This window comes from Schistocerca cancellata, chromosome 2, assembly GCF_023864275.1.
Source record: "Schistocerca cancellata isolate TAMUIC-IGC-003103 chromosome 2, iqSchCanc2.1, whole genome shotgun sequence".
NCBI classification, from domain to species: Eukaryota; Metazoa; Arthropoda; class Insecta; order Orthoptera; family Acrididae; genus Schistocerca; species Schistocerca cancellata.
The window spans coordinates 419,409,749-419,423,973 of record NC_064627.1 but is presented as its reverse complement, the minus strand read 5'-3'; the positions used below and the strand labels follow the sequence as shown (position 1 = coordinate 419,423,973).

The window sequence follows — 14,225 nt, the reverse complement described above, 5'->3', positions numbered from 1 at the left end:
ATCAGGATATAATTTACATGAGTGGTTTTGTGAAAATTCTTGTCATTTCCTTCAGATTGCTTCACGCAAATGGCACGTAACTTCCAGGTAGTATTCCTTATGCCCTGTCCAATTGTAACTGAAGAAAACAGCGAGGAGAACTCTCACAGGTGACTGAACTTGTAAATTTATTTATTTATTTATTTATTTATTTTTTGTGTCTTGGTTCTTCAGGCAGTTTCATTGGGACGACTGGGCTTTGGTTTTGATTTCACACCTGTATACTCATATTTTTCACCTGTTATAATCTCCTTTAGAAGTTCTAGATCATTGTCAGCTTCATTCAGTAATTCCTGAGTGATGTCTTCATGAGATCATTTGTGGTCGAAAATCAACAATTTCAGAACAAACTCTGCTGCTACATTTCATGTCAAAAACATCAAAAAAATTGCTTGGCATGTGCCAAAGGATATGCAGACGTCATTAGTAACCTTTCAGATGGAGATTCAGCAATTTTCCAGAACCGTTTTCTTTACTTCTTCCTCACTGCCATCAGTAATTGATGTGATAGGGTGTACAGGGAGTCATCTTCAATGTCTCCTCAACCCTCTTTGAAACATTTATACCACTTGCAATCACTTGTCTTACTCACAGTAGATTTATCAAAAGCCACAGTCAATATTTCAAATGTGGTGCTGCACTTTATTCCATTTTCAAGCATAACTGAAAGCAACTTCTTTGATTAGGCTTTTTCAGAATTAAAAATTTGTCAAGCACTTGAAAATACATATGAACTTTTTGGCTGTCAACAGTAACCTAAATATTCAAAAGAGCTAAAAATGCATACATACATCAGGAACACGTTTACCACTGAGATAAAAAAAAAAAAAAAAAAAAAAAAAAAAAAAAAAAAAAAAAAAAAAAAAAGGATTTGTAAATTGGACCTATAAAGCCTATTAAATTAAAAAAATTCTCATTACTTTCTGATCACACCTCATTTTATCAGTTAAAATAGCATGTATTTATGTGTAGTGGCACTGTACTAATCCACTACCAATGCACTTGTCACCTACATCTTACACTTTCAACTAGCACCTCATATATTGATAACTGTAACATAATAATAAGGAAGATATACAGGGTGTCTCGCCTAAGAGTTGTCAGGAGCATTTTCAAGGTATTTCAGCAGATATTTTTTGTTTTTCACTGTGTAGCTGGAGTTGGCCCAAAAAAATGCTGGTTGTCAAGTCTTTCATATAACGTCCATTATAGATAGAAGACGTCAGTTTGTTTCCCACTACAAACAAAATGATGTTTAAAATGGAATTTTACATGTCTATTTAATAGAGCGGTCCCAAGCTAGTCTACTGTGATTTTTTTTTAATCAATACCTATTAACAGGGACAGTAGAACACGAATAATAACCAGTACTCCAGCAGCAACACCACTGCCATGGCCCATGTTGGCTGCTACCACCATGCAGCAGCATTGCCCAGTTGCTTCTGGAGTGCTGCTTGTTCTTCGTGTTTTACTATCCCTGTTAGCACATACTGATAAAAGGAATATTGCACGAAACTAGTTTGAGACCATTCCATTGACTAAGGATGTAAAATTCTGCTTTGAAATAAATTTTGTTCGTAATGGGAAGCAAGCTGATGCTTTCTGTCAACACCGTGCATCACATGAAAGACGCGATAACCGGTATTTGTTTGGGCCGTCTCCAGTAACACACTGCAAAAACAATACTGCAGATAACTTCTGAAACACCAAAGTAAACGTGCCACATGTGGTGTATAACATTAATTCTGAACATTACGCACAAAGAGGATACACAGAGCAAACTAAACATAATTAATGTAAGATCAAAGGTTAACAGTATAAATAAAATGATACATAATTTAGCTGGTTTGTTGTCTTGTTCAAAACAGTACAACATATATCATTGACGTTTACCTTAAGTTTGAGGAGAACTGGCTGGGGCACATCTGTTCCAGACTCCATGGCCTGAAGCCGACGGCTCAGTTCGGATGCATGAAGGCGTGAAAGATTCAACAGACGATGTAGTTCTGCATTCTCATGTTGTAACTGAGCTATTTCCTCTCCATTTGTTCCAATACCATTGCCTGCACATAACTGCCGTTCCATGGTCACTATCTTTTTTTCCAGTTCTAGCTGCAATGACAAAATAAGAACATCACAATCTGAGGAATTGTTGGACAGAATATCTGAAAGAAAATTTTATAACTGTTCTGAAGTACACACAGACAAAATTTATCCATGCTTCTGCAAGTTTTTAAAAAGGTTTTTTGAACTTTTAAATTCATTTAACAAATACAAGTGATATTTATTCAAGGAAATCTTGTTTGACCATTAAAAAGGTAAAAGCAGAATGCATGCTGTCAATGATTTATTACTCTTTGGAATAACATTTTTGGGTCTTGGAATGAGATCTGTGACCCATCAGCATTGTCTGTTACACCATAAATTGGAAAGGTATCAAATCAGGAATGTTGATTTCTTGAATTTTAGTTTGTATTTAGGAAACAGAAAGTGAGCTCAGTTGTAAAGACACAAACTGGTTACAATTTATAATGATGGACAATGCATTTACAAAGTTCAGTTTCAAGATAATTCTATTATTAATGGGCTTGATTTATTTATATCATATAATTAATGTCCTGTTCTTAATCAAAATTAACAGTATGCATGCAATTGATTTTGCAGAGAAAAGGAAAATTCAAATATTTTCACCATCATCCTTAACATACAATGCAAATCCTCTTGTAACAGAAGGAAACTGCCACAGAATAGACCTGCTATCCATAGTTTTCATTACTTTCTGGATAAATGAACAACTGCAGATATTTCAGAGGTGTGCTTGGAATGAAGTTGGTTAAGTCAATTATCACACAAGTTTTTTTTTGTTATTGTTTGATACGATAAGTTACTTGTTCGATATTTTAAAATTTTGCTAGAAGTGACTTAGAACCTAGTAAAAGACATGAGAATTGTTGATTATGTGCAGGTGGTTGTGCCATGGCAAACTCACCACTAGTGAGTGCAGAATGTCAACTGGGCAGCTAAAAATATTGAAGTTTATTGCTCATGATTGTTATTCATCACAATGGAGAAGGGGACATGGAACACATCACATTAATTACACTTTGGAATTGTTAACAAATGGAATGAACATGCAAATGAAGAAAATTTAGAATCTGTAAGTTCCTATACAGATAACCTCTGGTGTGCTTGAATCATATATGATAAAGAATGCAATCTGATAGGAATACAAATATGCTGAGAAATTTTATTTCACGAAAAGTGTTTTATTGACTCATATTGAATTTATTCACTTCATTTACTGAAGATAGTATGAACTTACAATTTTCTGCTACGAACTGGAAGACTGTTTAGTTATTGCTCCTTTACAGATTTGTGTGAAACTAAATTGCTATTTTATTAGTTACAGTATGATGTACCATCATGAAGTGGTGGTGATATTTAAAAGTAAAACTGCCTTGACAGGATGTCAACATTGGTAAACTATGGCATCATTTCCAGAAATATGATAATTTTACCCTTGTATGGGTGTTACAGCTCTTGAATTATATAGAGGAATGATGATGACATCTTACAAGGTTTCAGGTTTTATGATTTAGCTCACCCCAGAGGTATGAGATAATAAAGAAATGTGAACATTTAAACAGAAGTGTTACTAAAACAAGAAAAAAGCATTTCATTTTATGGCCAAATTTGGTGTTATTTTATGTCTGATTTTGTACTGCTTTTTACCAATTTTGAAGTTATTTTGTTGCCAAATTAGTTTTTTTGCTAATTTTGATGTTATTTCTTTCCCTTTCTGTTTTTTTTAGTGCTATTTCCTTTGCCAATTTCCATGTAGTTTTGTCCATTAATTTTTGTTGTTGCAAGGTTCAATGTTACATTTTTGGCCAGATTCAGTGTTTCTTTTGGGAAATTTAGTGTATTTTTTGCAAGTTTGGTGTTTTTTGACAATGTTGGTGTTAGTTTTTTTGCAATTTTGGTGTTTTTTAGCCAATTTCGGTATTATTTTTTATGTCACATGTTATGATTTCCACAAAATTTCTGGTCCTTAGTTATTACATTCCATTTTTAAAGGCTATGTGACCAAACCTAGATGAAAACGTGCTACACATATTCATAGTCACAATACAGTGGCAACAGCAGAAATAAAAATGCATACTACTATGAGATACTTTACTGATATTGACTTAGAGATTCCAGAAGACTACAGGACATGACCCATTCTGCAGCAGTACACATTGCTATAATTAGTAGTAGCCTAAAGAGCATCTGCTGTGCATGGGTTCATTGGAATTTGTGTGAATATGAGAGCAAGAAGAATGTAGGCACAGCACACAATGGATGTGTGATTTGGACTAGCCAGTGCAGGGTCACTTGTACTTTGCAGTCATGTTTTGGTGCTGTGGACTCCAAAGAAGGAAGGGGCCTGATGACAATGAATCTTGTTATACAGACTCTATGCTATGCTATCTCAAGCTATGTACGAACTTATTGTTTTGGTCAAAAAGCACTGAAGCATCATGTATCAACATTTCTGAAAGGCTTTGTTAATTATCAGTTGTTGTGATCTGAGAACTTATTTAAATATCGAAGAGTTAAGGAATCCATGTTTTGTTATTTTGTAGCAAGTTGTTTAAATGTAGAAGCTTTCTTATAGCGCTCTGCAATCGAAAAAGAAGTCATCCATCATATACATGGCGCTGCATAGTAGGATCACAACATCAAGACAAAACAAGACAGCAATGGGAAATTCAGTAAAGAAGATAACTATTATTACAGGGAATGAGTAAAGACTTGGCATCGTGCAATGTATCAATCACTCAATACGTCCCAGAGATGGCAGCACCATACGGCAGATGGAATTTTACCGCCAGCGGCGAGAATGAGAACTGTTTTAAATACTTAAAATGGCAACGTTTTCCTTACTTGAACAGTGTGCAATCATTCGTTTTCTGAATTTGCGTGGTGTGAAACCAATTGAAATTCATCGACAGTTGAAGGAGACATGTGGTGATGGAGTTATTGATGTGTCGAAAGTGCGTTCGTGGGTGCGACAGTTTAATGAAGGCAGAACGTCGTGTACAACAAACCGAAACAACCTCGGGCTCGCACAAGCCGGTCTGACGACATGATCGAGAAAGTGGAGAGAATAGTTTTGGGGGATCGACGAATGACTGTTGAACAGATCACCTCCAGAGTTGGCATTTCTGTGGGTTCTGTGCACACAATCCTGCATGACGACCTGAAAATGCGAAAAGTGTCATCCAGGTGGGTGCCACGAATGCTGACGGATGACCACATGGCTGCCCGTGTGGCATGTTGCCAAGCAATGTTGACACGCAACGACTGCATGACTGGGACTTTCTTTTCGTCGGTTGTGACAATGAATGAGACGTGGATGCCATTTTTCAATCCAGAAACAAAGCACCAGTCAGCTCAATGGAAGCACACAGATTCACCGCCACCAAAAAAATTTCGGGTAATCGCCAGTGCTGAAAAAATGATGGTGTCCATGTTCTGGAAAAGCAAGGGCATAATCCTTACCCATTGTGTTCCAAAGGGTACTATGGTAACAGGTGCATCCTACGAAAATGTTTTGAAGAATAAATTCCTTCCTGCACTGCAACAAAAACGTCCGGGAAGGGCTGCGCGTGTGCTGTTTCACCAAGACAACGCACCCGCACATCGAGCTAACGTTACGCAACAGTTTCTTCGTGATAACAACTGTGAAGTGATTCCTCATGCTCCCTACTCACCTGACCTGGTTCCTAGTGACTTTTGGCTTTTTCCAACAATGAAAGACACTCTCCGTGGCCGCACATTCACCAGCCGTGCTGCTATTGCCTCAGCAATTTTCCAGTGGTCAAAACAGACTCCTAAAGAAGCCTTCGCCGCTGCCATGGAATCATGGCGTCAGTGTTGTGAAAAATGTGTACGTCTGCAGGGCGATTACGTCGAGAAGTAACGCCAGTTTCATCGATTTCAGGTGAGTAGTTAATTAGAAAAAAAATCAGAGGCCTTAGAACTTGAATGCACCTCGTACACTGTAACGGTACAAATGACAGCACCATTATTCAATCTGAAGTGATTGTGGCTTTAATTACACCCAAGCAATTTAGACTGTCACGATCTTCAACAACAGGAATACCAGTTGGTCATAGCAACCAAGTCAACAATGAATATTATTCACATGTTGGAGTAAGTTCTTCGCACATAAATCAGGAGGAGATGAGCCCACTACACAGAAGTTTTTCGGCAAGTGGCTTTGACAATGACGTGCTATGACTGCTTCCAATGGCAGCACTCCCATCACTTCACAGTCTGCAGCAGAGCAGCTGACTACAGCAGCAAATGCACAGTGACTGTCTGAGACTGCGTTATACACGTGATGACATCGGCAACGTGCTGCAGCAGCTGGTACAACAAATTAGGTGAGCTATACAGTGTACCACCTTCAGAATTTGTATGTAGTTATTTAATCTGAAATAATTGACTGTGAACAATGTTGAATAACATTGGGTGACGGTGTAAATATACTGATAAATAATCAAGGTTTTTAATGTGATATATGCTTTTAAGTTGTACGGTAATTTAGATTACATGCCTGTTGCAACCGGAAGTATGGATAGTACGGTCTTAGCGGAAATTTTAGATAAACTTAGAAAGTATTAGAAAAACTACATGAACAAGCAAACAAAGTAGATGACATGGGGGAGCAACTAGATGAACTATCTCAAAATACTAAAAAAAATAGACGATTTAGCCATAAAAATAGATAAAATTTCTAAATTAGAGGGTACCTTAGCTAATTTACTTAAGGACTTCGAAACGAAAATAGTAGAGCATTGTGATATAGTTAGACCAGAAGTGAAAACACAGTTTAAAAATGTAAACGATAAGATGACACAGTTAGAGATACAATCTTCCAGCAATTACAAAACTACATTATATGCAATCAAATCTCAGAAACTCAAGGTAGGGTAGAAATACCAGAACTAAATAAAAAACGTATTGAAATTTCTAGCAATCCAAATACTTTAACTGATCTGGAGAAGCATCTAGAAGAAATAGTAGAGCAAAAAGTACTTGAAAAAGTAGATACAAACAGCACTATCTCTAATTCTGTGGATGATACTATGAGTAATAACAGTGAGTTACAGAAATTATGGAAAGAATTAGAAGACACTAAACAGACACTCAGAAGCAAAACAGCTACATCTAACATAGGATTATTGCGGGAATTACAAATAGGAAATGGAGTTAGTTTTGCTAAGCAGTTTCTACAATTTATGCTGGAAGGAGAAGTACACACAATGTATTTGTTTATTTATTGGTTTAATTATTAGTCCAAGAATCAGTTTCGTACATCGTTTGTATAAGTGATTTAGGACAGTGGTAAACCTAGTTGGTTTGCAATACAGTAGTCATTTTGACTACATTGTTGACATAATAAAAATGCATAATAATGTAGGTTGGTGTACTACATTGTTTCTACATGTGATTATAGCAGTTATTATGTGAGATTACATGATAAGCACAATGTAAACTATATTATGAATTGACAATTAGTGAAATTTTATAAATGAGGTTTACTTATTATGATGTTCCATAAACTCACACAAAGAATAGAAGCAGTGGTCAAGCACGAACTGCATTTAATGTTGGTATGCATTTTAGCTAAGAAGGCATATGGTTATATAACATAGCTCCAGAATGATACACTCCTCTTTTGCATAAGTTTGTATTTACTGTGTTCCTGTGCAGGTTCATCTTCTGTCTAGTTTCATATGTGTGTATATCATAGTTGTATTTGAAGAGGTTTTCCTTTTTTAAGGTGCTCCCTTTTGTGAATATTACTATTTCATATATATATAAGCAAGGCAATGGCAATATTTTTAGAGTTTTAAAAAGGGGTCTATAGGAATCCTTACATTTAGCTTTTTTGTCACCCTGGTAATCTTTTTCTGAATTTTAAATGTTTTTGTAGTATTTGCAGAATTCCCCCCAAAAACTATTCTGTACATAAGTAGCGACTGTATACTGCAATGATACATTGTCAGCACTGATGAGCAGCTTGTATATTGAGTGAGGATCCTAACAGCATATGCTAGTGAGTTCAGCCGCTTTGTTTAAATTGTTTAGGTGTACCTCCCACTTCAGATCTGCCTGAACATGTACACCTAGAAATTTTGTATGACTGACCTTCAACACAATTTTTCCTTCAATAGCGAAAACAGGGTTTGCAGGATGCAGGTTTTGTGTGGAATGAAAGTTAACTGCCATGGTTTTTTCAGAATTTATGATGGCCTATTGGTCTTGAACCAGTGTGTTAAGGTACGCAACTGATACTGCAGCCTCCTGCAGATTTTCCTCATTCTGTGATTTAATTAGAATATTAGTTCATCTGCAAACAGTACAGCGGGTCCATCGTGTATTTTACTAGTCAAGTCATTTACATACAGCAGAAATAGGACAGGTCCTAGAACTGACCCTTGTGGGACACCATACTTGATTTTCTGCTGATTTTATCACTGTAAAAACTAGAATTTTTTGTGATTCACTCTCTTTGTGTTTTATTTCTGTAATCTGCTGACGATTACTGAGGTACGACTGGATCCACTTTTCAGACTGGCCTCTAATTCCATAATTACTCAATTTCCACAAGAGAGTGCCATGATCAATTATATCAAAGGCTTTACTTAGATCCAGAAATAGCCCAGATACATGTTGTTTATCATCCACTGCTTTTAATACTCCATTTAAGAAGGCAAAAATTGCTGACTGAGTTGACATTCCAGCTATGAACCCATGTTGGGAGTCACTTATCAGCCTCTATTTATTTAAGGAAACTGTTAATCTTCTAAGGAGCATTTTTTCCATAACTTTGCTGAAGCCTTAAAAACTGAAACTGGTATACAATTAACAATATCACTTTTTACACCCTTCTTATGCAAAGGTGTTCTTTTGCAGTTTTTTATATTATTTGGAAACACGCCACTCTCAAAAGATGAACTTACTATGTCTGTTAGTGGTTCCACAATAAATGTGCGCACTAGCTTTGATAACAGCATCTGATATCTCATCAACACCACTGAATATGTATTATGTAATTCTTTTAGTATTCTTGACAGTTCCTCAGGTGTGGCTGGATACAGGAATAATGTGTTTCATTAGTTGACTGTTTGTGTTTCATTGGTTGGCTGTTTGTCATGGTGTGTATTTATTAACTGCTGCGCTATATTTGAGAAATAATTGTTGAAAGCACTAGCAACATGTTTGGGGTCAGTTAGTTTATTTTTATTCATAATGAGCTCTATATTACTGTGATTAACTGGCATGGTATCCATTTCTTTCCTTATAATTTGCCAGGTTGCTTTAGTTTTATTCTTGGAATCACACAATATTTCGTCATTTTCTAGTTTTTTTGCTTTTGAAATAACTCGTGTTAGTATTATTTTGTATCTTTTGGAATATGCAATAAAGTCAGGACTGGTATGTTTTCCAGGGACGGTATTCATGGTGTTTGTCATGTGGCTTGATGGTTCACCATTTGTGGGTTCCCATTTTTCTTCTGTCGAAATGTTCCCAATTTTCACTTTTCTTTTCCATCCTTTTTCACCCATCTGTCCTTTAACGACTGCCTTGTTGCTGAATTTGATGGCTTGAAATTCGACCTAGTAAGTGTGTTGTTATGACTTTCATTGGGCTTATTTTTTGTTATAAAATGGTCCATAACTGTCTGTTTTTTCATGGGTGGCAGTTTCACTTCGATACTGGCACTTTCTATCTGACTGTCCGTTTGCGTATGCTTTTTTCCTGTACCGGTACTTGGTTTTTCAGTTTTCGCCATGTGTATGAAAGAAGCAAGTCTATTACAAATGTGAATGTTTCCTTGTTTGTTTAGATGTAAACCATGAGCTGTATATACATTTCTTTTCAGGCGTTCGATTTCGAAATTCACAGATAATCTCTTTCTACACATGCCTGTGGCAGTGTTGATTTTTTCTAACATAATGCAGTTTGCAGCTTTGATTTTTCCATTTAGACCTTGTGCATTATGTCTAAGCAATATTGGATGAATTATTACATTTGCTTTTTAAGTACATATTCCAAAGAATCTTTCATGTTCCTCTGCAATTCTTCCAGAGGTTTATGAGTGTCATCTGTGCCACCAATAATGATTAAAGTATCATTGACAGAGAAGTTATCAGTTAATTTGTCTGCGTTTTTCACAACTTCCTTAACTGGCACCCCAGGTTTTATAATACTTTGCACACTGAATTTTTTGCCTAATTCGTCTTGTAGTATACTCCCACAGTTTCTGCCATGACTGTCGCTTAAAACAAGAACATTATTTTCTTTTGTAGCAGTTGTTTGAGGCCTAACGGCTTGCAAGTTTTCACACAAAAAGTGGTTACAGTTTTACACTGCATTTTGCTCATTATGAGGTATTTGTGCTTCTGAATTCTTGATTTTAGTCTTCACAGCATTGTTTTCTTCTTGCAACACTTTCTTAAGATTATTTTCTAAATGTATGCCTCAGAAATGGGATGATGCTAAAGTATTAAGAATTTTACTGGAGAACCTCTGCTAAAGCTATTTAAATAGCCATAATTAAGAAATATAGATTCTGGGGAAGTTACTAAGATAGTAAACGACAACTTGAATAGGCAGGCAGAATTAAGAGTAAACAAATACACTGAAAAGGTGCAAATACCATCATTTAATATAAATGATTTGGTCCTAATAAAAGGGTATTGTCAGATTTAAAGTATAAAGAAACAGACAAGTAAGCTTTTCCTAAATTATACTGGACCTTTCAAGATAATAGGCATACCATATCCCAAAGCAGTATTTCTGACAGAGCCCTAGACAGGATGCAAAAAAGGACTTTACAACATTGATACAATGGAAGTGTTTAAGCCTTCTTTGCAGATTAGGCGGGGTGATGACCACTAGGTTCTGAGTTTAACTACTTCATTTTTTTCCACTTTAGTTTTCTATGAGGCAATTTCTTCCTCTTTATCTATTCTACTGTCTTTCAACTTTCTCCTACTATCCCAGAAGGATTTTACCAAGATGAAGCATTTAAGAAGGTACAGATACACCTATATTTCGAATACAGAAGTATAGCATACATTTCATAAGTCATTGCAGGAAGGTCCAGATTTACTATAATAATAGAAGAATATATTAGAGTACAATAAAATTAGGCATTTATTTGTACACTCTAACATTAATGATGTCGTCTGCATGGGGAGGGAGGGTGGGGGGGGGGGGGTGGGGGTGGAGACAGAACAGAAGAAGGTACAAATTAAGAAATTACAAAGTGACGGTCTAACGTAAGTTAAGTTATCCAAAGGCGTTTATAAAACACATAAATAATAACAGGTTGAGAATTAGGAGTGATAAGAGAAAAGAAGGAAGTAAGAAACTAATATTTTATATAGATTTTTGGCAAGATCACAATGCTGAGGAGAAATTTTCAATATTAGAAGTAAAAAGCCATATTGTTGGAGACTAGGCATATGATTGTAAGCACAAAGGTGGAATGTTTCCAGATATGTAGAGCAGTAGGAGGATGAGAGACTAGATTTACCGAGGAAAAAGGGAACCTATATCTGATATCAGGTGAATCCAAAGAAGGAAGGACATGAAACAATTTGGTAGTAATGAGAGGGTAGGTTTACCTAGTAAGGAGGGAACCTATACCTTAGATTAGATGAATCCGAAGAAAGAAGACCTAAAGCAATTTGGTAGGAATGAGAGGGTAGATTTACCTATGAAAGAGGGAAGCTGTACCTAAGGCCGTGTGGAGCCAAGGAAGGAAGGACCTGAACCTACAAAAAGTAAACTACATGAATTAGTCTCCAAAACAGTTAAAGTAAGTGGTTATACTGAGACTCGATTGATTCCTTAGACTTATCCTTCTTCAACACATTTTGAATGAGAACAATCCTGAGATTTGTGAATATGGAACATAAGATAAGATGAGGTGTCAATATATAATACCTTAAGGTAAATAGCAGGGTAAATTATGTATCTCAAGGAAATTAAAAAAAACCATGTCATTAAAATAATGATCTTAAAAAAGTATAATGTGAAAGTTGGAGAGAAGGTGTGTGTGTGTGTGTTTTGTGTGGTGTTTAATTAAGTTTAATGATTTTAACTATCTTTCTGAAATACAAAGACAGGTATTGTTACATGGTCAGATACTAACTGTGTTTTAAGACATGGTGACGAATGTAAGAAAATTGATGACAATTGTATGTATTACTTTCATGTTGAAGAAATGCACTGAATTTTGGTCACACGAGACCTTAATATAAGAGTGAAATTAATTTATGGATTGCTTATAAGGTAAGCCACACTGTGTCTAGTTGTGTAAGTTATTTTACATAACCTCATTCATCCTAATGAGGGAACATGTAGTTGTACACGTTGCTATCAAGCTTATCAACAGGTCTCACTTTCCTTTTACTAGATCAGTGAAAGAGGTACGTGTGATAAAACTTGACTTTAATTAGTAGTAGCATAAAGAGTATCTACTGTGCCCAGGTTTGTTGAAATTTATGTGCATATGTGAGAAACACAAATGTGGTGACAGTGCAGAAAGCGACAACAGATGTATAATTTGGACTGAACAGATGTATAATTTGGACTGTCCAGTGAGGGTCACTTGCACTTTGCAGTTGTGATTTGGGGCCTGATGACCATGGTCAAGCACTGGTGAAAAATGAAACTTGCTATACAGACTCTATGCTAAGCTCTCTCAAGTTAAGTAGGAACTTATGGTTTTGGTCAAGCATTAACGTTGTGGCCGAGTGGTTCTAGACGCTTCAGTCTGGAACCGCGCGAATCCTGCCTCGGGCATGGATGTGTGTGATGTCCTTAGGTTAGTTAGGTTTAAGTAGTTCTAAGTTCTAGGGGACTGATGACCTCAGATATTAAGACCCATTGTGCTCAGAGCCATTTGAACCATTTTTCAAACATTGGAGCACCATGTATCAACATGTCTGAAAAGACAACTTATTTCTATATAGAATAATTATGGAAATTGTGTTTTGTGATTTCATAGTGAGTTGTTTAAATGTAGAAGCTCTCTTAAAGTCGCTGCCCCTCTGCAACTGGAAAATAAATCAGTGGTCAAATATCTGGCACTGCATAGCAGGGCCACAACATCAAGAAAAAACATGAGAGTGACTAGGAAATTCATAAAAGAAGGTAACTGTTATTACAGGGAACAAGTAAAGACTTGGCACCTCTCAGTATATCAATCACTTAAAATCCACCCAAAACAAGAAAAAGACCTCAGTACCTGGGATGTACAGGCATACATTACAAGGGAGGAGACCTAGAGCTCCCAGCATTCCTCATTAATGTGCTTAATTAGATAGCAAGCCTTAGCATAAAGATGCTTAGAAGTGATATGCTTCATCTGCAAAGAACGTAGCTTGATATGTAGGGCTCTTTGGTGACCCCGAACAGCTACTGAAATGTCTTTGGTCTATCATGGCACTGCCATTGGTGGATGGGATGTGAGGAAAGGGAAACTGCAGTTCCAGAAGTGTGGGCGATTGTGTCAGAGATGCCTTGCACAGTTCTGTTGATGCAATTAGACAGAGAGGGGCAAAGGTAGCAGCAGAGGGATACAACTGGGAGTTGACTCTGCAAAGCAGTCACTGTGGTAACTGATTAGTCTGAGGGGTAACAAGGAAGCAATAGGATCAATGGAAAGTGGTTGCTGTCAAACACCACTGCAAAGTGACCATGATAGTGAAACCACAAGGCTGGGGTATAAAATCTTCAGATCGACAGCAGCAATGGTGGCACTGAAGTAGGTAGGAGAACCAACATTGTACTTCCCCACAGGGGGTGGACTGGATTGTAATACACAAGTAGGAAGAAAGAGGCAGAGAGGGGAGGGGTGTTGTTAGACTATGGGGGTAAATTCAAGGCAAGAATTGTCGCCTGCTTGGAGGTACGTAAAAATTGCAAATGATGATGACTGAGGTCGATTGTGCTCACATCGCTATCATTTTGAACTAAGAGTGTTGGAGAATGGTCATCAGTGAAGTGCACTTCTTGCAGAGCAACATGAATTGCAGAAGGGGAGGAAATAAGGTGTTGTAGTTCCAGCAGATGACAGTGATATCCATTACAGCTCCACTGAATGATCATGT

General features: G+C 36.7%; 1 protein-coding gene across 1 annotated transcript in view; it reads right to left on the bottom strand.

Moving 5' to 3' along the window:
• LOC126154495 (A-kinase anchor protein 9-like) overlaps positions 1–14,225 on the bottom strand; it is a 510,657-nt gene that overhangs the window by 52,830 nt on the left and 443,602 nt on the right. Inside the window, exon 47 of the mRNA XM_049916148.1 lies at positions 1,933–2,151. Coding sequence (XP_049772105.1) covers positions 1,933–2,151 — 219 coding nt within the window. The remainder of the gene's footprint in view (positions 1–1,932; positions 2,152–14,225) is intronic.